Source organism: Poecilia reticulata, chromosome 20 (genome assembly GCF_904066995.2).
Source record: "Poecilia reticulata chromosome 20, P_reticulata-male-v2, whole genome shotgun sequence".
Lineage (NCBI taxonomy): Eukaryota > Metazoa > Chordata > Actinopteri > Cyprinodontiformes > Poeciliidae > Poecilia > Poecilia reticulata.
The window spans coordinates 25,116,405-25,142,598 of record NC_088849.1 but is presented as its reverse complement, the minus strand read 5'-3'; the positions used below and the strand labels follow the sequence as shown (position 1 = coordinate 25,142,598).

The following is a 26,194-nucleotide window of genomic DNA, read 5'->3' as shown; positions in this document are numbered from 1 at the left end:
TCTGTCTGTCTGTCTGTCTGTCTGTCTGTCTGTCTGTCTGTCTGTCTGTCTGTCTGTCTGTCTGTCTGTCTGTCTGTCTGTCTGTCTGTCTGTCTCTTTCTGTCTGTCTGTCTGTCTCTTTCTGTCTCTTTCTGTCTGTCTGTCTCTTTCTGTCTGTCTCTTTCTGTCTGTCTGTCTGTCTCTTTCTGTCTCTTTCTGTCTGTCTGTCTGTCTGTCTGTCTCTTTCTTTCTTTCTTTCTTTCCTTCTTTCTTTCTTTCTTTCTGTCTGTCTGTCTGTCTGTCTGTCTTTCTGTCTCTTTCTGTCTGTCTGTCTGTCTTTCTGTCTCTTTCTGTCTGTCTGTCTGTCTCTTTCTGTCTCTTTCTGTCTGTCTGTCTGTCTGTCTGTCTCTTTCTTTCTTTCTTTCTTTCTTTCAGTCCGAAAACAAAGATGCTGTGAAAAATACTAAAAATTAATTTATTTTACACAGGAATATGAATTAAATCAAACTGACAATCAGAAAGCTCTCTAGTTGAAAAAAGTAAAATAAAACACAGAAATTATAAATGATCAAAAATCTTTTTAACCCATTTTTTCCTTCCACTCAACTTTCTTTCATTTTCTTGAAAGCATTCAGCTTATTTAGCACAGAGCCTCATTATTCCCGTCTACTTGACTGTCAACTTTTGAGGTTTTGTTTAAGGAAAAGTCGGGCGGTTAAGCTAAACTAATAGTCTAATATTTATAATTTAATTTACAGACTTTATGCAGAAACAGTTTTTTAGTCGAATATAAACAGATGGGAATAAAAAATATATTTAGTGTTTTCTTACTGTTTTTTAAATAATAGAAATCTTCAATACAATAATGGAAGAATAAACAGAAATAATATAAAAATATAAGCAAAAACATTGGCAGTATTTTTATAATGATCTTAATTAAAATAAAGAAAAAGTGAAAAGGATAAAATAAAACGATATGTACCTTCAAGTTAATATCAACACAAATACTTTCTTAGCAAATGAGCAAAAACACATTAAATACAATAAATAAACAATTACAACAAAAATAAAAGATAAGATGCAGTTAAATTTTATGAGAAGAGATCATTAAAGTTTCTGATTAAGTTTTTCAACAGAGGCAACATGTCAGATTCTTTAAAATTATTAAACGAGGGGATTTTTTTTCACATAAAATTTTGCTGGGATTATAATTAGATTTATACGTTTAATCTTGGGGCTGCACAGTGGCGCAGTTGGTAGAGCTGTTGCCTTGCAGCCAGAAGGTTCTGGGTTTGATTCCTGGCCCCGGTCTTTCTGCATGGAGTCTCCATGTTCTCCCTGTGCATGGTGGGTTTTCTCCAGGTACTCCGGTTTCCTCCCACAGTCCAAAAACATGACTGTCAGGTTAGTTGGCCTCTCTAAATTGTCCCTAGGTGTGAGTGTGTGTGTGCATGGTTGTGTGTCTCTGTGTTGCCCTGCGACAGACTGGTGACCTGTCCAGGTGACCTGTCCAGGGTGACCCCGCCTCTCGCCCAGAACGTTGGCTGGAGATGGGCACCAGCACCTCCTGACCCCACTGAGGGACAAGGGTGCAAGAAAATGGATGGATGTTTAATCTGAAGAAAAGGCTGAATTATTAAAGATGAAAATTTTTTGATAAGCTTTCCAACTTTTCCTGTAAGGAGTTTTTGCAAAAATATTCCAGGATGAAGTTAAAAACAGTGGAAATGTGAAAATACGTCACTTTGAGTTTTACTTTTCTGAAACGCCAATCTATAAATGTTTTGGATTATTTGTATTGTTTACGCTGTGTGGCGTTACAGTGGTGCACACTCGCAGCTTTCAGTCGCTGCTGTGGAGTGGGCGCTGATGTTGACAGGCGGAGCCGTCACAGCGGAGATGCGCTTGCGCATTTCTGCGCAATTCCAAACGCGTCTCTCCACCAGCCGGAGCGGCTTGGAGCTCCAAAGCTTCTCCAAACTGCGCGCACGGAGCGGAATTTCTAACCCGGAGAAGTGAACTTATCCACGGATTAAACTCTCATTTATCCAGATCTGAAAGCTGGACTTCATCTTAGCGCACAGGAGGATCAATAAGCGATCAATCAGCCATCAATCAGCGCTGCGCACCTGGTAATTATCACCCAAACTCCGCGGCTCTCTCTGCTATAACTTCATGTTTCTTCAGCGCTTCGCTTTTTATTTTTATTTTTGCAGAACTTCCCAGCATGAATCAAACCGCGGGAGCCACCAATGCGTACCGCAGATGCTCCAAAGGAGGGAAGGTGAGCGGAACTTTCTGTGACAAGTTTGGATCAGGTCTGAACGCGGCGCTAATTAACGCCGCCGCAGCGTGTGGGGGGGAAACATGGCGGAAGCTCAGAGTTGGGGCTTCACGCAGCTTTCGGCTCGGTTTGACATCTGTAATGAATGCGGGCACGAAAAATTTAATTTGGAAACTTTTTGCTGATGAAAACTGAACTTTTATATAAAACTTTCTTGAGGTGTTGTTGATTTTTAGCGATGGGGTTTGACTAAAAGCGATGCCTGTCACCGGGTCTCAATCCTTTTTGATGTGTTTATATCATGTTGTAAATGTGACTCATCTGGTTAGTTTGGACCATTTTTAACAGGAACGTGAAATGATCTAGTCCTGGTTATTTTTTCCTCTTTATTTACTGTCTCTGGTCCAAACTCGTGTGTTTTTCCGGTTTTGTGACCTACATTACTTCTGCTGCTGAGGGGAGAGACGAGGCTGTGGGAGGACACAGAGGGGACAGCATGACGGTCTTTTCCTCAAAGAGCACCAGAACCAGGCTCTTCCTCCTCAGATGTGCTTCAGTCAGCATCGGCACAGATGACGAATGAATGCTTATCATGAGAATACATGACGCCTGCAGGGAGCCTCCGCTGCAGACCCCTCGCTGGTTGGTGGAAATATCGATTTGTGCTGCTGCCAGCATCTAGAGATGATGGAAGAGGTTCTGTGTAGAAAGTCTGCTAAATGGCTGGTGAATGGTTTGGACTGAAGTGATGCTATTGAGGTGTTTAGCGTTCGCTTTGAATCAATGGATTTATGGGGACTTTTTAGATGTTTCCTATAATTTCTGCTTTTTTTATTGAAATATTTTTATGTTGGTTGTTTTAGAGGCTTAAATCTTCCCAGAATTTCTCCCATTTTCTCCAGGAGTGCTCTGATAATCCTGACACTGGGGGCTCAGCCCACTGCAGACATACATTACAGCTGTGAAATAAATTAAGAAACCACTTAAACTGATGAGTTTCTCTGATTTGACTCTTAATTTTACTCAAACATATAACTATTAAAATTGTTCTTTTATTCTATGAACTACTGACAACATGTCTCTGACATTTCTAGCAAATATTTAGTATTTATCAGCAGGAAATGAGAAAAATAAATAATAAACGATGAAAACAAGTTCATGTTAATTTAGAAACAAAACTGTATGATCTGTGTTTTTGCATCCACCTGAATAATGTGTAGTTGCGCCACTGTTCGTATTTATGCATATTTACCTTTTAAGTTTCAAATCTTCTGGACATTTTTGCTTATTTTAATTGTATAAAGTTCTTTATACAATAAATAATTTTGACCATTTCTCCATAACGTCTTTAACATTCAATTTCTGGCAGTTATTTAGACATTTACCGTCTATAAAGAGTGTTTCATCAGATTAAACTAAAGAAAAACATGCTCCCTGCAGCGGCGGGAGGGAAATTACTGTAATAACCTGATACTGGCTGGAAAACGCAACGTCTCCCCTTTCAGAAACTGTTTGAATGCTAAGTATTGCAGAGTTATTTATGGTTCTGCAAAGTTGGCTTGGAAAACTGTCATCAATGACGCCTTCAGTTGAGATATATTTGATGTTTGAACTAGTAAAGGGGCAATATTATGTTAATGTATTGCACAATAAAGTAACTAGTTTGTTAAAATGCTATATATATATATGACTTAAAAGAAATTTGACTTTGTAATTTCACACCTTAAAATTGGCCCTCTGCCTCTTTAAAATTCTTTCTGAAGCTCCGCCTTCAGGAAGTCATCCCAACATGGCTCCTCTGTTAACCCTTTACTAAGAAGCAGCTCCTATAATGAGCTCAGCAGATGCTCAGTTCCACCAGGTGTTTGCTAATCGCTGCTGGCTAGTCTGAAGGAGCTGAATGAGGGTTAATCTGTGAGGTTGAAGCTCAGAGGAGGAGCTGTGTCTAGAAGGCGGGGCTACGTCCACCCAGGCGTTTTTGCTCAGCTGAATGGTTGCCATGGGAATTGAAGGTGCTAAGGGGCAGTCAGTCATCCAGCCGGCAGCCATGTTTTTTAGTTAAAAAATGTTTAAAGTTGACAGGAAATTAAAAAACAAACACTTGGTAGTTATTCCTAATTGAAAGTCTGGAAGATTAAAACCTAAACACCAACTATAAAGTCTTAAAAAAAGGCACTAATTAAAAATAAACAAACAATGCTAAGCCTGGTGGCCCGCCAGGCTTATAATGCTCTGTGGGAGCCCCTGATTTCCCAAACATGAAATGCAGAACCAAAGCAACTCCCCAGCTGAGGGAATAACATTTAAACACAATGTAAAGCTCAAAAAAGTGAATTTTGCACAATACTAAAACTTTTAAAATTAATTTAAAGAGGATCTCATGTATTTTATTTTTGTTTGTTTTGGACCCTAATCCTCATGAATAAGTTTCTCTGTATTTACCAAAAATGGTTCAGTTTATTATTTTAGCTCTTTTAATTTGATTTTATTGTAAAACTTGGAGCAATATGATATCTTTCCTTTTTAGGACACCAGTCATGTAAAAAAGTGTCATTTCTATCACTAAACTGCACATATTTTCATATTATTGATGCTGCCATTGATAAAACATCGGAGAAAATAGTAAAACTAACAATTTGGACATAATTTAAATTAAATTTCCTTTGGGATTAATTGGATAAATGTACACTTGTAGGCAAAAATCTGGTGTTTCAGCGTCAGTAAAATTAAATATTAACGTTTTAATCTATATTCTAATAATGAATTGATGTGTTTTAGGTATATTTTCTTACATTTAGAGTAAGATTGAGAGTTTTGGAACATGTTTCTGAACATTTAGCTTGTTTTGCTGCTGCTGGTGTTTTTCCTCTGCTTCTGTTTTTATTCCCAGCAGGTTGACTTTATTATCCATGTAATATTTATGGTGTCCTTTCTCTCCCAGCTTGTTTCTAATTCCGGTTCGTTTCATCTCATCTTTCCCACCGACGACGTGTGAGGAAAAATAGACGGAGACAAAGCGGCTCTCCAGACAGCACTTTCTGTTTCAGCCACAATAATCCGCAGCATCAAACTCTTTTATTGTTGCTCCTTTTTGTTTTGTAATTGTGCCCAATTTTTAAAGCTTTGGAGAAAGAGAAAATTTCTCCATTGATGAGCGTTTGTTTTTGTCTCTGGGTTTGCAGTCGTGTTGAGACGCTGCGTTGTGGATTATTGGCTCGGCTCGGGTCGGCGTGTTGGACCGGATAAGCCTCCGACGGTCACGGCTCCAGACGGCAGCCTGACAGGTTCATAAACACCTGAGAGGAAACGAGAGCAACTGGGCCGCTTCTCTAGATTATTTTTGGATACTTGAGAAATCTATCTGACAGCGCGGAGAAATAAGACTTTGGTGATGCTTTTGGAAGCAGCGTTGTTGCTGCTGTTGGATGTTTGTAACAGAGAGCGCTGGGATCAACCAGACAATAAACCAGAGTTAAGAGTAGCAACACATTTTTATTCAAGTAAAAGTAAAAAGCAGCTATCAAGAGTAAAAATATTTGGCTAAAAGTCGACTCAATTGCTGAGTAATCAATCAATCAATAAAATTTTATTTTTATAGCACATTTCAGCAGCAAGGCATTTCAAAGTGCTTTACATAATTAAAATAAAAACAGCATGTGAAACAGAAAGACAGAATTTTTTTTTAAAGAAAAGAAAAAAGGATAAAAAAAGATAAAAACATTAAAACCTGCACCCCTGGTAGGACTTCAGTTAAAAGTCTCACACCTCAAGAGTTTTAAGATGTCATTTAACAAGGATTCTCACACCTCAGAGTTTTAGTTAAGATGTCATTTAACAAGGATTCTCACACCTCAGAGTTTTAGTTAAGATGTCGTTTAACAAGAATTCTCACACCTCAGAGTTTTAGTTAAGATGTCTTTTAACAAGGATTCTCACACCTCAGAGTTTTAGTTAAGATGTCATTTAACAAGGATTCTCACACCTCAGGGTTTTAGTTAAGATGTCATTTAACAAGGATTCTCACACCTCAGGGTTTTAGTTAAGATGTCATTTAACAAGGATTCTCACACCTCAGAGTTTTAGTTGAGATGTCGTTTAACAAGGATTCTCACACCTCAGAGTTTTAGTTAAGATGTCTTTTAACAAGGATTCTCACACCTCAGAGTTTTAGTTAAGATGTCATTTAACAAGGATTCTCACACCTCAGAGTTTTAGTTAAGATGTCGTTTAACAAGGATTCTCACACCTCAGGGTTTTAGTTAAGATGTCGTTTAACAAGGATTCTCACACCTCAGGGTTTTAGTTAAGATGTCATTTAACAAGGATTCTCACACCTCAGAGTTTTAGTTAAGATGTCTTTTAACAAGGATTCTCACACCTCAGAGTTTTAGTTAAGATGTCGTTTAACAAGGATTCTCACACCTCAGGGTTTTAGTTAAGATGTCATTTAACAAGGATTCTTATACCTCAGAGTTTTAGTTAAGATGTCTTTTAACAAGGATTCTTATACCTCAGAGTTTTAGTTAAGATGTCTTTTAACAAGGATTCTTATACCTCAGAGTTTTAGTTAAGATGTCATTTAACAAGGATTCTCACACCTCAGAGTTTTAGTTAAGATGTCATTTAACAAGGATTCTCACACCTCAGAGTTTTAGTTAAGATGTCATTTAACAAGGATTCTCACACCCCTAGTTGTAGATTTGTTTAAGCGGGACATTTTCCAGGGGGGCTTTACATAGACAGTGTGAAAGAGAAATTAAAAGAAGTTAATAACTAGATAAAAAGTAAAGATAAAAACATTGAAGACATCAAAACCCGCAATTTAGCCATAAGCAACAGGTGGGTTTTAAGTTGAGATTTAAAGGCACCCAGTGTTTCAGCTGTTTTACAGTTTTCTGGAAGTTTGTTCCAAATCTGTGGTGCATAGAAACTGAATGCTGCTTCTCCTCGTTTGGTTCTGGTTCTGGTTCTGGGGATGCAGAGCAGAACCAGAACCAGAAGATCTGAGTGGTCTAGACGTTTGGTACAGTAATAACTGATCATAGTACCATTTACAATTTACTTCAGACAGAACAAAATATAAAGTTTTGGTATTTTAAGGATGAAAATGAGAATAATAAATGTATAAGTATAGAAAAAGACTAAATCTGTCAAAAGAAAATGTTTCCAAATGAGTTTCTTCAATAAAAACTTGTGAAACTTTAAATCCAGAAACGTTACTCAAGTAAGAGTAAAAAGTGGCCGTCCAAGAAATGACTTGAGTAGGAATAAAAAACGTATTTGGTAAAAAGTCGACTTAAGTAACTGATCAAATTATCAATCATTTAATATTTAAAAACTACATAATCAGATGGACTAAAATATACAGTTAAGTGGAAATTTTGGTATTTTAAGGATGAAAATGAAAATAATTTGTATATAAGTTGCCAAAAAATAACAATCAGGCAAAATAAAATGTTTCCAAATCAGTTTTTATCAATAAAAACTGATTGATAAACTTTATTAAAAGCTGCAGGTGTTTGTCGGTCTGGTGAATTTTGATTAAAACATGTTTGTTCTTTCATTCAGTGGGTAAAAAATCCAGAAAATGTACTCAAGTAAGAGAAGAAATACTTTATAATAAAATTACTAAAGTAGATGTAAGAGTACAGCGTAGTAAAATTCCTCCTAAAAGTATTTCCCCCCCAAAAAAAGTTACACACCCCAACTCTACCTTAAGGTGTTTCCTGTTCAGATTCAGTCATCCTGGCTGTAACATTTACTTATTTTATAAAATTTTTAATTCTTTATTTCAAACATGATGGCAGTATAAATAAAATGTTTGAGTTCATATTTTTTAGTCTTCAAGTTGTTCTTATACAATTAATCAATTGGAATAATCAACTAATTTAATAATCGACTAATTGTTTAAGTACACACTTGAGGAAAAAAAGGGACATTTTCTGAGAAAAATGAAATGAGAGCCAAAACTGTACAATATTTATACATATTATGCATTTAAGATAAAGTTCTTAAAATGGTTTAGGTTTAGATTCACTTATACTCAAATTAAGCACTTTTTGCTATTTAATTAATGCAAAAAACAACAATTGTTGCATTATCGTGATAAAATGTTTTTTTTTAATTTAAAAAATGAATTTAATGTATTTCTGATGTATAAAAGTCAGTTTTATTTCCCCATCTGCTACATTTTTGTGTTTTTACTTTTGTTTTATTTCTACTTTCAATCATTTCACGTGTTTTAAATTCAAATTTTATTCATCCTTTGCTCAGCACTTTTGTGGCGGCTGCTGTTTTTAAATGAGCTCTGCTCGGCAACGACCTTTTAAAACTTCACGGTCTTTCTCACATTACATCCAGTTTCCAAACTTAAACAAGAGGAAGAGATCCTGATTCATCAGCTCTTCGTTAATACGATTCAATACGAGGAATGAACGGATGGAGGAAAGAAAATCCTTCATGCTGTCTGCATATAATCCACTAATATACTGAGATAGTTTGAGTTTATATTTTTTAGATGGCCTCTAATGTTAAACTCAGTATTCAGATAGAGAAGTGGTGAAATATTTATGCTGCAAGTGAGAAAACAAATGAATAAAACAAGCCAATCTTCTCAGATTTCGTCTGATCGTCAGGCGGGATGCGGCGGTAAAAGGTCGCCTGTTGAATCGTCTGATATGACGCCTTCCTGTGAGGATCTACAGAGACGTTCCTGTGAGAATCGGCCCTTTTTGCAGCTGCTGATGTATAAACATGTTTTTCCTTCTCTTTCACAAAATGTACACAAACCAGGAGTTTCTGAGTCGGATCGTCTCCCTGCTGGCTGACCTGGTGACTCGCTGCAAACTCGGATGTTTGTTTTTCCTTACTGTAATTTCATGATCTTCCTGGTTGCCGTTATTACTCATAATTAATTTTCTGTTTCTAAACTATGCAGTTTAAAGTCTTGTATAATGGATTAAATTAAATATATTTTATTATAATGAAATGTTGGCGTTATGTGACTGGCTGCAGGAAACGTATGAACAAGTCGGAAGAGCACAAAGGGAGAAAAAGGTGTGATTTGTTTTCTTCAAAACGTGTCAGTAGAAGTCATAAAGTAACAATCCTGTGCTTTAAATTACACTTTCAGAGGTTTTAAAATAGTTAATTTGTGCTTGAATTCAGCTTGTTTACAAATTTGAACCAACTGTGCATTGCTATTTCAGGAAGTGGAACAGTTTTAAAAAGTGATATTAATTTTACTTGAACACAAAATTAGCCTGTTTTACAGATTTTTAAATGAAACACATACACCCGATAACCGCGTGGACCAAAACCATTCATAAACAACTGTTGTGGTTGCCTGTTTCATTAGTTCAAACACCAAATACACCTTAACGTGTTAAAGCAAACAGGAAACGGACCTGGCTCTACAGCGGAAGCTAATATCACTGACCTATGGGTTCAACCAATCAGCGAAAAGGAAAAGGCACGTAGAAGGCGGGCTCTTTTCTGATTGGCGGTTGAGGTTTATATAGGTTGCCCAGTGTTGAGCTACATAACTGGCTTTATTTTCACTCTCACGTTTAACTTTATGACGCGCAAAATTACAAATGGATCGCCCAAGTGTATTCTGGGTAAAACTCGTCACCAGTTGTCCACCAACGTCATCATCAGTCGCTTGGCAACAGATGGCAAACTAGCTAGAGCATTTTTACGGACTAAGTTAACGCGAGTGGAGCTTCGTATAGCATGAAAGTGGAGCGGAAAACGAAAAGGAAGGAAAAAGAGAGCAAGGAAACTGGACGCATAGTTTGTTCGTCGTCTTGTAGATGAACCGGAAGTTTTGTTGGCAGCGATTCAGGCCCGCCAAAACTGCCCACCAGCCGGGGAGCGGGGCTAGTTACAGGTAGCAACTCTAATTATTCACAATGAGTTAACTGTACACCGATTATTAATTGTAGCAGTTTCTCTCTCGGCGGTTCAGCGGTGATGTCTGGGACTGAAGGATGAGTTATAGTCGGAGCCAAGGCGGCAGTATGGCGTCTATAGTTGAGGCATAAGTTAGAACCGCCTTAAGAGCCTCTACCAGCTGGTCCAGTTTGTGTGACCTGGTCCTCAACGATGAACCTCCAGGCTCTGAGATGAAATGGATAAAATGTCAAAATGATCCGATCGGTATCCGTGGTGCTGATCTGCTCGTGTACCAGGAAATCCACCAAGTAATGACTGAGAAGTCAAAGCCCTGATCTCTTGCTAGCTGTGTTTCATTTGACCAGAACATCGGGAATTACGACAGTAAATTTGATAAATGGAATTTAAAAGTTTTCCCGTAGGATGACTTTGTTTTTCAGCTGTATCAAATTTAGAGTATTTCACAAAAAACGCTATGGAATCACTTTTTTCACATCACCGGTGATCAACATCCGGCTGTTACTACTGCCGGAAGCGACGAAGACAACAGGAAGTACTTCTGATTTATTGGAAACGCCGCCATTGTGATATTGAGTGACATTATGGTAAGATAGAGAAAGTTTTATGCACATTTTTAATGGAAACCTGGCTGCTGGTGACGCTGTGGTTGGACTTGATAAACTAGTGAAGTTTTTGAAGTTGAAGTAATGTTCTACAAATTCAGATCATATGTCATTGAGTTCATCAAGGTACTGTTTTGTTAAATGTTTTACTAAACTATGTGTCCGTTCTTTATTTTTTACATGACAGTTGTTCTTCCCAGCATTTTTAGTCCCTATACTTCCACACAGGTTAACTCTCATCTGTGCGGAAGTCTAACTAGAGCCAATAAACAACTTTATTTATCCCAAAAAGGCAATTCAGTTCACAGCAAAAAGAGAACAAAAATTACAATCTCATGCAGGCATTTCAGGATCAAAACAAACTGTCACTTCAAGAAACATTTAAAGACTTGTGAAATTCATAAGAGACTAAAAAACGAAAACAAAATGGGCTCTTTGGCTGGACACAACCAGAATTTAGAAACCGAATGTTTTCTGTGGGGGAGCAACTTAATTAAAGTTTTGGGGTGCCAGAGTAAAGGGGGTTGAATGTCTGGCATCCTTTTTAAAATACATCTTTCTATCAGTTTTTAACCATAACACCACTTTGTGTTTGTCTTAGTCAAACACGTTGCAATTTGATCTGATAAAATGACCAACCACTATTAAATGTAATGTAGTGTTTCGAATGCAGGAATTGGGTTCATCTCAGAGATGAGATGACATCTGGTGACCAGTAGAGGGCAGTGTTGCACTGTAAGGAAGTGAGCGCTGAGAATCCAGCAACACCGCCATGTTGTTTTTGTTTTTACTCTTTATATTTATCATACAGCAGCTCTACTGGACTGGATCAGACTTTCAATCTGTTTCTAATTCTAATCTGGTAAATATTTAAATATTTGGCTCATTCTTTCTGATTTGAGCACCTTTCCAAATGATTTTGCTTCAAATTTAGATGTATAAATTGGTATTTCTTGGTTTTATATAACCCGTTGCCTCTCCTGGATCATTCCACAGTATAACCTTCCCTCCGTCTGTGTCTCCAGTTCCTGCTGCTTCCTTTTCTTTTCTTTTTCCCCTCTCTCCTCTTGGTCACAGCAGGATAGTTTGATTATCTTGGCCCCTGACAGCCCTGCGGTACTGCATGTGCACACTAAATCCCAATTAGCTCCCTCCGGTTTCAGAACGTTTGCAACTTTGCTAATCTCTGCATCAGCAAAAGCCAAGAAAATCCCCCTGTGATCGCCCGCCGATCGTTTTTCATTTACAGATTCATGATGAGAATATGAAAGTTTCATTTCGGTCCCTCTTACCTGATCGTGCAAACGTTTTAAGCCACCCCTTATTTCATCACGTTTCACTCCCAATCAGTTTAAAAGTATTTATAATTTATACTCTTGTTTTTTTTATCACATTCAAGCAGAGTCGGCCCAAGACATAAATGAGTTAAGAGGCTGCTTAGGTCCTCCACACCACTAGATGGCCCCCAAGAGCACCAAGCTAGCATAATGTATATTGAAAATAGCATGAAATAATGCTAACTAAATGATATTACACATGGACAAACAATGTCCATGTTGTTTTTTATAGTTGGTACAAAATACCAAATATTTGGTGTTGTTTTTTTATATGAAAAACCAAATACTAGTAAAATTTCAAACTCAGATTTCCTCATTTTTTTGCCAGAAAATACCAGATTAATCTAAAAATGTCAGTTTTTGGCAGGAATGTACTCTGTACGCCGTCACGGTTTTGTTCAGTTGAATTCACCACACATTTAATTTAATTTCTCTTTGGGATTAATAAAGTATTTTTGAATATGCAGCATAGATCTTTGTATCCAAATGCTCACTTAGTCATTTGTTTGTTCTTTCACCAACGAGCAGCAACTCATCCATTCATGAAGTAATTTACTATTATTCCTTTGTTAATCGTTTGCTGGTTTCATGAGATGTGACTGAAAGGACTGTGGATGTTTTTAAAATGTTTAAGTGCTACTTGGGTTTTATGCCTCTTAATATCTATATTTTAAAATGTTTGCTGTTGAGTGGTCAGAAAGGAAACTGAGTTTTCACGCCTCTGGATCGACTGGACTCCTTAATTACGGCGGCTCTGTTGGGCCACTGCCATGCAGATTTGCAGAGTATCGATCTCGGCTCTCATTGAACCCGACTCCGCATCGCAATGCAGTTAACACTCCGTTCTTCTCTGGGCTCTATGGAGATTGATTTAGCCTTTTCTTGCCCTACTTTTCATTATTTTTTTGCCTTCTTGGTGAAATAGGAAGAGCGTTTCTGCCTCAATCATCTCTGCTCTTTGATTTCCGTTGCACTCGTCCTCATAAACTCCTTCCTCTCGTTCCCCCGATGCAGCCGCGCCGTCGGATTTGTCATTCGCGTGTTGATGGCGCTTTTTCAAACACAGTCAGTGATGAGATGAGATGATGTCCTGAGTGTGAACATAAAAAAAAAAATACAAATACACCGAGTTCATATGGGGGAAGTTGTTTATGGAGGAGTCGGAGAAATAAAACTCTGAGCTACATCTACCTCTGTGGAATGAATAATGCAACACAGAATATGGATTTTTTTATTATTATTTCAACACCAGGAGATGAAATGTGTTTACTTCCTAAACATGTTCGTTGTAACTCTGCTGCTGCCTTCCTGTTTACTCAAGTACTTCAACATATTTTAACTCAAGTAAAGGGAAAAAGTAGTCGTCCAAGAAATTATGCAAGAGTAAAAAGAGCGTTTGGTAAAAATAAGTCTGGTAAAGTTCTGAGTAACTTTGATATTTAAAAATTACATCATCAGACGGAACAAAATGTAAAGTTTAAAGGACTAGAACAGGGGTGTCAAACTCATTTTCGTTTTGAGCCAAACCGAGATCATAAATACTCTTAAAGGGCCGGTTGTGCCAGAATGTATTGATAAAACTTGTTCACAAACTTTAAAATGTCAATGAATTCTTAAATATTATTGGACATCTTTTCAGTCCCTCCAGGATTTTGTGATTCTTTTTGTGATTTTTTTATTTTTATTTTTTTTTGCAATAAAAATCAAAGTGTTTGTGGTACTAATTTGGAAATATTTGCGCTTACTTATGACAGTAAATGTGACTTTTATTACTCGCCGTTGTTGATTTTACATGAATTTCTACAAAAATTCTCAAGAAACTGGAGGGACTGATTGATATACTTTGACAGTAAACAGATAAAACCTGCATTGACTTGATAACATATTTAAGCTCACTTAGTGTTTAGTCTAGAATCTAGAGGGCCACATGAAAAGCTCTGGCGGGCCGAATTTGGCCCACGGGCCTCGAGTTTGACACGTGTGGACTAGAATAAAATCAGTTTATTAAACTTATTAAACTTTAACAAAAGCTGCAGGTGTGTGTGTGTGTGTGTGTGTGTGTGTGTGTGTGTGTGTGTGTGTGTGTGTGTGTGTGTGTGTCTATGGTGAGTTTTTGGTTAAAACGTGTTTATTTTTCATTCAGTGGGAAGAAAATCCAGAACTTTTACTCCATTAAAAGCAGATACTTTATAATAAAATGACTCAAGTAAAGGTAAAAATTACAGCACAGTAAAAAATACTCTGTCATTTTTTCCAAATAGTTACTGGAGTAAATGTGGTCACTATGAAACTGCCTGTTTGTGTTGGTATTTCAACACTGCAAAAACACAAAACCTTACCAAGTATTTTTGGTCCAGTTTCTAGTGCTTCCCTTGAAATGAGACAAACTGACTTAAAAGTACATTTTCAGCAATATAGAGGCTTGTTTTACGTAAATAATCTCTTAATATTGATGAAAGAAATCTAGCTCCATTGGCAGATTAACTTCTGGGAAAAATGTGATGCTGTAAGTTAAATAATCTGCCGGTGGAGCAAATTTTTCATAAATGTTGAGGAATTATTGAATTAAAACGGGCCTCTATCTTTCTGAAATGTTACTTCAGTTAGTTTGTCTTATTTCAAGCTATATACTTGAAACTAGACCAAAGACACTTGGTAAGATTTTGTGTTTTTGCAGTGTAACTTCTGCAGCAGCTCCTACTACACAGTAAAAATGCTGGTGTTGAATTAACACCCAAAAGTGTCCAAGTCAGCTGGTGTTAAATTCAACAATACAGAGTCACATTAACATTTACAACGGTGCTGGTGTTAAAATATATTAAACGTAACACCAGTGTAGAGTTGATCACAAAACATAATGTGGTGTTAAAGTAAATAATTGATCCACAAGGTGTCAATATCAATCAAATCCAGCGGAAAATAGTCAAAACAATACACAGAAATGGAAAGTTTAACTTTTATTAAACCCATTTCAGTTTTATAGACCAATGATAATTTAACAAAAAAATGGGTGTCAATATTTTAACACTTTGAAAAGTGTTACTTTTCAAAGTAACACTTTACTGGCATTAATTCAGTGTTGAATTAATGCCAGTGTTAATTCAACACTGGGATTTTTACTGTGTATAAAGAGGAAATCCTGCAGGAAACAGGAGCTTCAGAGTGAAACAGAACGTTCAAACACTTCCTTCCTTCCTTCCTTCCTTCCTTCCTTCCTTCCTTCCTTCCTTCCTTCCTTCCTTCCTTCCTTCCTTACTTACGCACAAACAGAAACAAAACACCGCCGTGTTTCTGCGTTGCGATGATTGACACCGCGGGGAGTGAAACCGTACGAGTCGCCGGGACCTACCGGGCCGCTTTCCAGCGAGTGTCGGCTCGGCAAAACGCCAGCCGGGTCGTGACGGCCCATCTGGCGCCGCGTCGCAGGCAGTCAACACGGCCCCCGACGGGACAAACGGCGCCTCGGCGGTAAACAGCGGCGGCGGCGGCGGATCGGAAGATAGACACTCGAGCCGGATCTGAAATCACGAGCACGTCCAGCGTTGCGTCCCCAGAGGCTCTGATGTCCATCAAGCTCCCAAAGTGGCTCCTCCAGGCTGAGGCGCATTCAGTGGACACTTTTACTGCTTTTACTGCCGTCTACTGAAATGAATCCTGAATAAAAGCACAGCTTGGGGGAAATACGTGAAGGAGCTTAAAGCTCCTGTTCCTCCACGCAAGAATCCTGCATCTGACTCAGGGGTGTCCAAGGTGCGGCGCGAGGGCTGTTTGCGGGCTTTGAAGTTGTTTTTGGCGGCCCTTGATCAGAATTCAAGAGTAGCCTTAATTTGGTTTTAGACAATTTAAAATCTTAAAAAGGAGAATGTAAGGTGCGACAAAATTTGTTGTAAAAATCACTTTTACTACAATGAAACATTCTTGCTTAATAAACCTTTCAAAATAAAGCAAGAGTGAACAAAAGGGATGCAAAAAAATTAAGGGTAATGTGATCAACCTGAAAACAATTTGGATTTAATCCTGTTGCACCCAAGTTTCAAACGTCTGACTAAATAAATCTTTATTTTAATTGTAAGTAGTTCTTTAAATGTCCTGTGAGATGATATATTTATCCATGTATCCATAACAACCCGAACTTTCAATAGCCAGCAAGTTATTTTGGAGTGCCCCCGGATTAATTACGCGCTCTGCAGCTGTGAAATTACCGTAATAACCCGATATTGACTGGAAAGTGCAACGTCTCCCCTTTCAGAAACCGTTGGAATTTTTCAGATAGCGCTACTTGTGGCGGAATTACGGTACTGCAAGGGTTAAAAAAAATGGATATGGCACAAGTAAAGCCTGGTGGCCCGCCAGGCTTATAAATACACTGATCAAATTATCAGCACAACAAAAATGGGCTTGTAGAAAAAAACCTAAAAGCTGTATAAATGGTAACAAGATGATCTGCACTGACATTTGACGATCAATCGTCTATCATTTTCTGCTGATTTATCCTTATTGATCAGATTAAATTTGATCTGAAGACTCAACACTGTTTCCTACAAGCATATCGGATAAATGCGAGGCATCGATCGGCGGTTTAGGTGGAACTGCACAAAGCCAGTTTTTGCTTTCATAAGTTTTTGTTCCAGTATCGTGAGACGACCTTTGTAGCGCCGCCGCCGCCGCGGCGACGACTCGGCCGTGACTCGACACCATGTTTTCCAAGCCCCGTCCTTGTATCCACCATCCCAGGCTGCAGCCTTTATTGAAATGCATTGTTTGGCCCTGCAGAGTGGAGGCGATTTCATTGACTCATCACCCAGCGCTGCCGCATGAGCGATCCGGCACGCCGCCCCGTGTCCTCGGATCCCTGACAGCTTAGAGGAAGTTATATGTGCTGTTAAGACGCCGCCGGAGCTTTACAGACGGGACGCTGAACATGCACAGGTTGGACATAAACAACGGTTTCATTGTGTCTGCGGTCCCTGAGCGAGCAGATCGATGCTTCGTTGATCCTCAGGAGGCAGGAAACGCAGATCGGATAAAGGAGCAGGCAGGGCCGGGTACTAACTAGTCACATCTACTCACTGACTGGAGTAACTGTTTGAAAAAATGTACTTTTCACGGGTATTTCTACTACGATGTACTTTTGAGTCCATTTTTGAGTAAATCTTCTGGATTTTCTACCCACTGAATGAAAAACAAACATGATTTAACCAAAACTTCACCAGCCACAGACTCACAGCTTTTATGAAAGTTTTATAAGGTTTTATTGAAACAAACTGAGTAGGAAACATTTTCTTTTGCATGATTTTATGTTTTGTTACTTAAATTAATTGTCAATTTCGTCTTTAAAACACCAAATTTTCAACTATATTTTGATATGATTTTAAAATATTAAACGGTTGGTAATTTGATCGGTTACTCAGGACGTGAGTTTACTTTTTTACCAAATACTTCTTTACTCCTAAGTCATTTCTTGGATTTTTGAAATATGCTGAATCAACGCTACGTTTACCTGAGTCCAGTTTTCTGCAGAAAACCGCCAGCCAGCATCGAGTCTGAAAGATGGAGGATCAACAAAGACATTTCAGCAAGAGCGACAAAAGCCTGACTCTTTCTAAGCGTTTCTGACTGTTGAGCCTCACATCGCTGCTTGTTTGTATTACTCTCGCTTAATGAGCCTGAGCCCCCAGAGACGGTGCAATCTAAAATCGGCAGGAAGCTGTGCAGCAGCTGAAAGTGGGACAGATGAGCAGGTGTGTTGTCCAGAAACGGCCCAGTCAGCGCTGCCGCACTGGGTAACCTGGTTTGTTGTGTGCAGGATGAGTGCAGGCTGCTGCGTGATGATCCTCAGGGAAAACTCGGTTAGCATCATTAACTCGTCTCCTGATGTAAAAGTTAATGTTTTGTGTCCATTGTGGCACAGATTCTGCAGTTTGAGAAGGATTACTTGTTGAGAAATGAAGACTTGATGTTTGAGTTTGTTTGGCATAAACATAATTTTTCTAAAAGACGAGCTGTGTTTTTACTGACCGTGTAATTGCTCAATTTCACATTGTGAAATTGACGTGGAGTTCGGTAAGTTTAGGTTCAGTTAAAAAAAAAAAAAGGCGACTTACGAACCAACTCTGACAGATTATTGGTAGATCAGGTGTTTAAATTAGCTAATCAACCACAGCAGAGTTTGGTTAGCTAATAGCAGCTGTAGCTAATCAACCACAGGAGTGTTTGGTTAGCTAATAGCAGCGGTAGCTAATCAACCACAGGAGTGTTTGGTTAGCTAATAGCAGCTGTAGCTAATCAACCACAGGAGTGTTTGGTTAGCTAATAGCAGCGGTAGCTAATCAACCACAGGAGTGTTTGGTTAGCTAATAGCAGCGGTAGCTAATCAACCACAGGAGTGTTTGGTTAGCTAATAGCAGCGGTAGCTAATCAACCACAGGAGTGTTTGGTTAGCTAATAGCAGCGGTAGCTAATCAACCACCGCAGTGTTTGGTTAGCTAATAGCAGCGGTAGCTAATCGACCACAGGAGTGTTTGGTTAGCTAATAGCAGCGGTAGCTAATCGACCACCGCAGTGTTTGGTTAGCTAATAGCAGCGGTAGCTAATCAACCATTGCAGTGTTTGGTTAGCTAATAGCAGCAGTAGCTAATCAACCACAGCAGAGTTTGCTTAGCTAATAGCAGCGGTAGCTAATCAACCACAGGAGTGTTTGGTTAGCTAATAGCAGCGGTAGCTAATCAACCACAGGAGTGTTTGGTTAGCTAATAGCAGCGGTAGCTAATCAACCACTGCATTGTTGGGTTAGCTAATAGCAGAATAGCAGCGGTAGCTAATCAACCATTGCAGTGTTTAGTTGGCTAATAGCAGCGGTAGCTAATCAACCACAGGAGTGTTTAGTTGGCTAATAGCAGCGGTAGCTAATCAACCACAGGAGTGTTTGGTTAGCTAATAGCAGCAGTAGCTAATAAAACACTGCATTGTTGGGTTAGCTAATAGCAGAATAGCAGCAGTAGCTAATCAACCACCGCAGCTAATAGCAGGGGTAGGTAATCTATCACAGCGATCACTTATTAATAATCGCAAAATTAACATGGAGCCTAAAACACAGTACTGTAAAACAGACTGAATGTTCTGTTGTGTGGGAAATGTTTGAGTATTTTTTGGTGTTTAATCCTGAAATAAATCGTGGTTTAAAGTTGTACTTTAACGGTTTTCTGCGCTATTTTACCCTCTTGCTGTGGCGTAAAGCACTGAGTTAATAATACCTCCAGGTTTCATTTAGCTAACGGAGTTGTTGTACCGCGGCAGCGCAGCCATGTTTTTTCTCTACTACCCGCCTGCGTTGGGGTCCACAGAGTGGTGTTGCCTGTTACGAAGCAGTTTAACGTCATTTATGAGTATAAGCTTTGGTTCAGCTTTACTGAATAGACTAGAATCAGCCTGTGTTGTCCAATAGAAGCACATTTCTGGACATCATGATCAGTTTTCTCCCTTTCAAGAACCTTCATCAGTATGTTGCACGTTGTGTCAGATTTCCACTGCAGACTGCGACTCTTGCATGCGGGTCAAATGTTGATGTGACTGATTCATGGGTGAAATATGGCCCTGATGTTTCGCTCTGGGCTAAATCGAATGCCTCATTGACATATTAGCTCCTTAGAAAGCACACATACTGCCTCATTTTACAGTCCTATTTACCCTTTTTCCCCCTCTTGCGTGCGTTCACTTGCAGGCAGTGTAAAATGTCACAATAATTTGCATGCTGACAACGATTTCTTGCGAGATTACAACCCACCTGATTGATGGCTATGCTGTTGCCCAAGAAACAACCTTGGGTGATGTGATATGACTTCCCTGTTATCACACACTAAAGCATATTCCTGCAGTTAATCTTCTCAAATGGGCGTACGCGGCAGATAGCTGGCATGCACGGGCCTTGACTGGTAATGAAACACGGCCTTTTCCCACACTGAATAGAGTTATTTTCAAAGCAGCAAAAGTCACGGAGGGACGTTTTTAGGTACATTGAGAACCTTTTTTCCCCCCCAGTACATTTAAAGGCAGCACCAGGTACTGCTTTTATTATTCTTAAACATGAATAATGTAAGTTTATTATATCAATTAAATGATGTTACAGCAGGATAATGTGTGTTCTGATACTTTAATCAGGATGTGAAACTTTAACTCTCCTGCCTTTCGTCTCGTGAAAATCATCGTAAAGAAGAGGGAAAGTGTTGTCAGGTTCACTCGGCTGTAACTTCTTGATGGATAAATGAGCTACACGCATGCGGCGCGTTGCCAAGTGCTCAGCGCCATCAGTCATCTTTAATGGTTGTTAGCATTGCTGGCTAACTAGGGCTCATCATTTTTACTCTGTTGACAGTAGACCGGCAAGGAAATGTAAACGATAACGAAGCTGAGATTTCTGTGTTGAAAGTGAAAAGTTTTAATAAAAATGTTGCCCCAAAATCCACTCAGTCTGGAGGATGGCGATAAGAACTGCTAAAATAAATATCAGCCATTTAAAGTCTGGGAAAAGGCAGAGATCCATAAAAGCCACGTACTGCAGCTTTTATTAAAACATAAATATGTTAATGAACTGTGTTCAAGTCTCAGAGGTGAGAAGTTTATTTTTTTTTGTACCTGACTTGTGTTGAGCATCGCTGTGACACGTCTGCCTGTTTTCACTCGGTTCTCTTGCCGTCGTCCGTTCAGACGGCTTCATCGAAGCGCCACCATGCTGCGCAGGTTGAAGTGATCAATCTGATTAGGGCTGTTGTAAACGATTATTTTAGTAATCGAGTAATCTATAGATTTTTCTTACGATTAATCGAGTAATCGGATAAAAACAATTATGAAATAAAATATTGGTAAATCTTCCATAACACCAGTGTTACTATCGGATATCAACATCAGTCTATTTTTTCCACCTTTGAGCTTCCCTACCAGTTACTTTTTTGTAGACCGGGGGAGCAACACGGGATATTTACGGCTCCTCCGTTCAGAAACTCATCTACCAGCCATGTTCCGCCTCCCGTTTGTTCAGTCCGGGATGATATAAGTTTATTGTGCGGTTCGTCCGTAAAGCTGCTCTGACCCTGTAAGCATCACAACCCTCAGCCGCCCGCCGTGTTCAGTCTCTCCGCTCACCTGTGTAAATCCTCCTCAGCTTCTTCCCGCCGTTCAACCAGCAGCTCCGGAGCAGAAAGGCTGCCGAACTCCCGGCATCGCGCCGGTCATTTTAAGGATGTTTATTGGTCCCACAAAAACGATGAAAACCCGGAATTATCACCAATCAGTAAAATCCCCGCGGGCCGAACTTGAAGATTGGACGTTATGCCGCCAACACGTAGCTTCCGTCAACAACTCAGAGGCGGAAGTCAGAGCTCCGCGCAACGCAAATAATGTTCCGGCTGAAACACGGTGCGCTAAATGATAAAACATAAATTAACGAAGCTTCGAGGCAGGAACATTTTACTCGAGGAATTTTAATAATCGAGGTACTCGAATCACTCGAGGAATCGTTTCAGCCCTAAATCTGATCCAATGTCCTGACAAAAGCCTGCTGTTCAAGGCAACCGTTCCATTAATATTCAGACATGCTTAGTGGTTCTGTCATGTTGCAGTGGGAAGCAAAAACCTCTTTAGCTTGAAAATTAACTGCAGTTACTTTTCCCACACTGTCCTGACAGCTGGAGCTGTCGCTACAGCGCTGCTAGGATGGAAACTGCTGTTTAAATTTTAAATGCAAATAGCAGAACCGCTCTTCTGGAAGGAAACTGAAGGCCTATATCGTGCTCGTCGTCTCATCTGTTCATTATATTTCTCACTCTTTGTGCGGCAGGTATGCCTCTGGCAAGCCACCTGCATGGAGGCGGCAGGAATAGTGAGCGCTTTACATATCAGAGCGCCATTTTTTATCACCCTGAATTCATTAAAGATCGTAACGGTCTGGCCAGGCCGCTGAAGGTCACTAAAAAGGCCGTTTTGATGCGCAGACTGTTCATTTAAGACATTTTTTAAAGATGCAAATCATTTAATTATGTTTGCGTTCAAATGGTTTCGTCCTGCTGTTGGGTAGCAGTTTTTTTTTTTATATCTTAAACTGAGCTGAAGTCAATTTTTCAGCTTAAACTGACCTTTACTTATCACCTTCTTGGCCCAAATGAAATGAAACATCAGCAGCATCAGGAGAGGATTTAGCAACCGTCTCAATTTCTTGGATTCAATTTAGTTTAGGAGTGATATAGCTGACAGTAATTTTATTCACCTTTGAAACAAATCCAGTATCTACCAGTTTGTCATTAAAGCACCAGGAAGGAAAAAAAACCCCAGCAGTGCAGAGGATATCATGTTATCAAGTAATTACATTGGTAATGAAACCATTGATTTTCCTGCTGTAGTTCTCAGAGGGGTTTATAGTGCCGGATGACTCTTCGTCACCAAAATGAAGCTTGTTCTCTGGACTCACTCCACCGGGGATCAGGGCCAATCAATCCTGGATTTGGACCAGTTTTAATCACTTTTGTTTAAAGGGCCGCCTGGCCTGTCAAAGACAAACACGACACTCTGATGGCAGCATCAGCTGCTCAGACCGGGCTTTCTCAAACTGTGGGCCCCAGGCGCCCCCCAGCGGTCCGCGGGGTACTGCATGTAAGCGACCGTTTGTCTGCCGTGACGTCAGCTCAAAGTGCGACGCTGCAGCTAGCTTAGCCTTTAGCTAGCTTAGCCTTTAGCTAGCTTACCGTAATTTAAAAGTAATGACGGACTTGAAACTGGGTCACTCAAAAGAAAAGCTGAAGATGTCGGAAAGAAAACAACGCCGGGACTGTTTATGTGACCGGAGGAAGTCTGCTGGGAGGATTAACGTGTCGTTCCTTAAAATAAACTGATTTTGAAGTGTTATTTGGTCTGTTTTTTTTTTTAAACTACTTCCGTAAAATACCAAATTCTCCACTTAATGTTATATTAACGTGTGATTTTGTAAGTTTTAAATATTAAATTGTTTCTGCCTGCAGCCATTAGAACTTTACAATGAGCAACTTAAATGTATGGATTATTTTTAGATTAAAATATTTGCCTGAGTGGTTATGTATTTATTTATATTCAGTTATATTGAATTATTTACATCACTCTTGGGTATATATATATTTTATAAACTTGATCTCTTATGGTTATATTATTGGTATTTAGCACCTTAGCTTGTCATGAATAACCAATTTCCCCTGGGGGATCAATAAAGCATATTCTCTCCTATTGATAATTTGATCAGTTAACTCAGTACGTGAGTAGACTTTTTACCAAATACCTTTTCACTCTTGATAGCTACTTTTTACCTTTACTTGAGTAAAAATATGTTGAAGTAGCTCCCATTTTTGGGTTCTGTGCCGTGGTTTCCTGTCGGCGACTCTCGCTGTAGTTGTCACCACTTGAACATGTTTCTTCTCTCCAGCGGAGCTCCCATGCAGCTCTGGCAGCTGTCTGCTTCCCAGCAGCCAGCTGCCATTTTGTGCAGCTTTTCCAGCCAGCCATCCCTGACCAGCCACTTTCCTGAGAGTCTTTACATCAGGGAGCTATTGTCCGTTTCTGCAGAGATACTTCAACTTCCTTTGATTTGTCTGGAAAGGACACGGGAGACAGAGAGACTCTAAAAGTGCTATCAATGCAAAAGGACAAATTATTGTTCCACCTTTAAATATCTGATACGAGTCTGTTAGCTTCCTGTATCGGTAATATGGACCCTCTCTACTTACTGTATCGTATCGTTCATCATTTATCGTGATACGTTTCAGATAATTGGTATTTTAACAATGAAAATTCATAAAAGTAACAAAATCAGGCAGAAGATCAATTTTTCCAAATCGGTTTCTGTCAATAAAAAACTTATGGAACAGAAACTGTAGTTTCCGTGTCTGGTGAATTTTAGGTTAAAACATGTTTTTTCATTCAGTGAGTAGAAAATCCAGACATTTTACTCAAGTAAGAGCAGAAATACTTCATAATAAAATTACACAAGTAAAAGTAGAAGTACAAGGTAGTAAAAATTCTCCTAAAAGTACTTTTTTTAAAAAATGGAGTAAATGTAACTAGTTATTTTCAAACTCAGTTTTAAAACTGAGTGAGTTTTGGTCATTTTTGACTCTTATTTTAAAATTTTTTCGTCCCATATTTATTATGCACGCCTTCATGTTGGATATTTTCCTCGTGAAGCATCACAAACGAATCCCTCGTTACCCCGATGCACATCACCTGCTGGGTGTTCAAGCTCATCCAGCTTGGAAAACATTCCTGAAAAATTAAAATCTTCCCCTGCTAATAATCGTGCTGTAACTGTGGGTTGTTTTTAGAAAGCAGAAGTTGTGACGGTTCCTCTGAGGGAATCGGTAAGAAATGCAGACTCAGTAATGAAGCCGCCACCTACCTGCTCTTCTTTCTGTCAGCAGTCCAGCTGGTGTCAAGGGAGCCTGATTTCCCCCCATTAGGTTGTTTTGACAGCCATATCCTCTGTAATTAATACCAGGCTCTCTTAAATGAGATTTACGTGAGGCGTGCTGTTTGCACCTCCCAGCTGGCGGGAAGTTTAGGCCTCTCTCTCTCTCTCTTTCTCGCTCTGCTCCCTCGGCTGCATCATCTGTGCCGCTCTTCTTCTTCTTTTTCATTTTTTTCTTTGATTCAGTCCAGTAAACGCATAAATTCAGAAGATTTCAGAGGAATATTGGTCTTGATACTAAAGCAGCCACTGCAAATGGAGTAGAAATCACATGTGTGAAGCATGAAATGTACGGAAGAGGATTGGGGCCACTGGAAAAAAAAACAAACAAAAAAAAACGGTTCTGACTTTAATCTCAGAATTCTGAGAAAAAAAAAATCTGAATTTTGAGAAAAATAGTCAGAATTCTGAGATTAAAGTCAGAATTCTGAGATTAAAGTCAGAATTCTGAGAAAAACATCAGAATTCTGAGATTAAAGTCAGAATTCTGAGATTAAAGTCAGAATTCTGAGAAAAACATCAGAATTCTGAGATTAAAGTCAGAATTCTGAGATTAAAATCAGAATTCTGAGAAAAACATCAGAATTCTGAGATTAAAGTCAGAATTCTGAGAAAAACATCAGAATTCTGAGATCAAAGTCAGAATTCTGAGAAAAACATCAGAATTCTGAGATCAAAGTCAGAATTCTGAGAAAAACATCAGAATTCTGAGATTAAAGTCAGAATTCTGACTTTTTTCTCAGAATTTTGAGAAAAAAAGTTAGAAAAAAATCAGAATTCTGAGAAAAAAAGTTAGAAATAAGTCAGAATTAGATTAAAGTCAGAATTCTGAGATTAAAGTCGTCAGAACTGTTTTATTTATTTTTTCCCAGTGGCCCTAATCCTCTCCCGTATGAAATGCCTTGAAACACGTTTAAAAGTAACAACACGTATCTAATCAGTTAAATTTAGCATTTAAAGGTAAGAAATGAAAATCTTAAGATTTACTCAGTTTACCTTTTTAAAGGTAAACTTTTGAGGACATTGAAGCAAAACATTAAATTTTAGTTCTTTGTTTTTTCCATCACTATAAAAACACAAAATCTTAGCTAACTTACAAAAACAAGTATATTTTTAGAACAATATAGGAGCTTATTTTAAGTAAATAATTCCTTAATATTCACGAAAAAGTATCGTCTCTATTATCAGATTATTTAACTTAAAATTTATCTGTCAATATTAAGGAATTATTTACTTAAAACCAGCCTCTGTCTTGCTGAAAGGTTAGTTTTATTTAAAGACATATTAATAAAATTACTGGTTAAAGTAAAAATTACTTTAAAAATAGTCCTAAATGTAATAAAATAACTGAGTAAAAGTAACTAGTTCCTGCTGGTGAGTTGGTTTTGTCTCAATTTTTGATATTTGCACGTGAATTTAGTTTTGCAGTGTTGAAGTACCAACACACACAGTTGGGTAGTAACTAGTAAATTTCCAAATATTTTCTTTTGACTAATTTTATTTTTTGTTACTTATATGAATTATTGTCATTTTCATCCTTAAAAAATAATAATATTAGGAAATAAACACATTTGTTCTCCTGGTGTTGAAGTAATAA

At 38.7% G+C, this 26,194-nt stretch overlaps 1 protein-coding gene across 1 annotated transcript in view; it reads left to right on the top strand.

The window, feature by feature from the left end:
- Positions 1–1,875: 1,875 nt before the first annotated feature.
- The window catches only part of dpp6a (dipeptidyl-peptidase 6a), a 310,510-nt gene continuing 286,191 nt past the window's right edge, over positions 1,876–26,194 (top strand). Inside the window, exons 1-2 of the mRNA XM_008396391.3 lie at positions 1,876–2,111; positions 2,196–2,263. Of these exons, the coding sequence (XP_008394613.1) occupies positions 2,207–2,263 (57 nt within the window). The 5' untranslated portion in view covers positions 1,876–2,111; positions 2,196–2,206. The remainder of the gene's footprint in view (positions 2,112–2,195; positions 2,264–26,194) is intronic.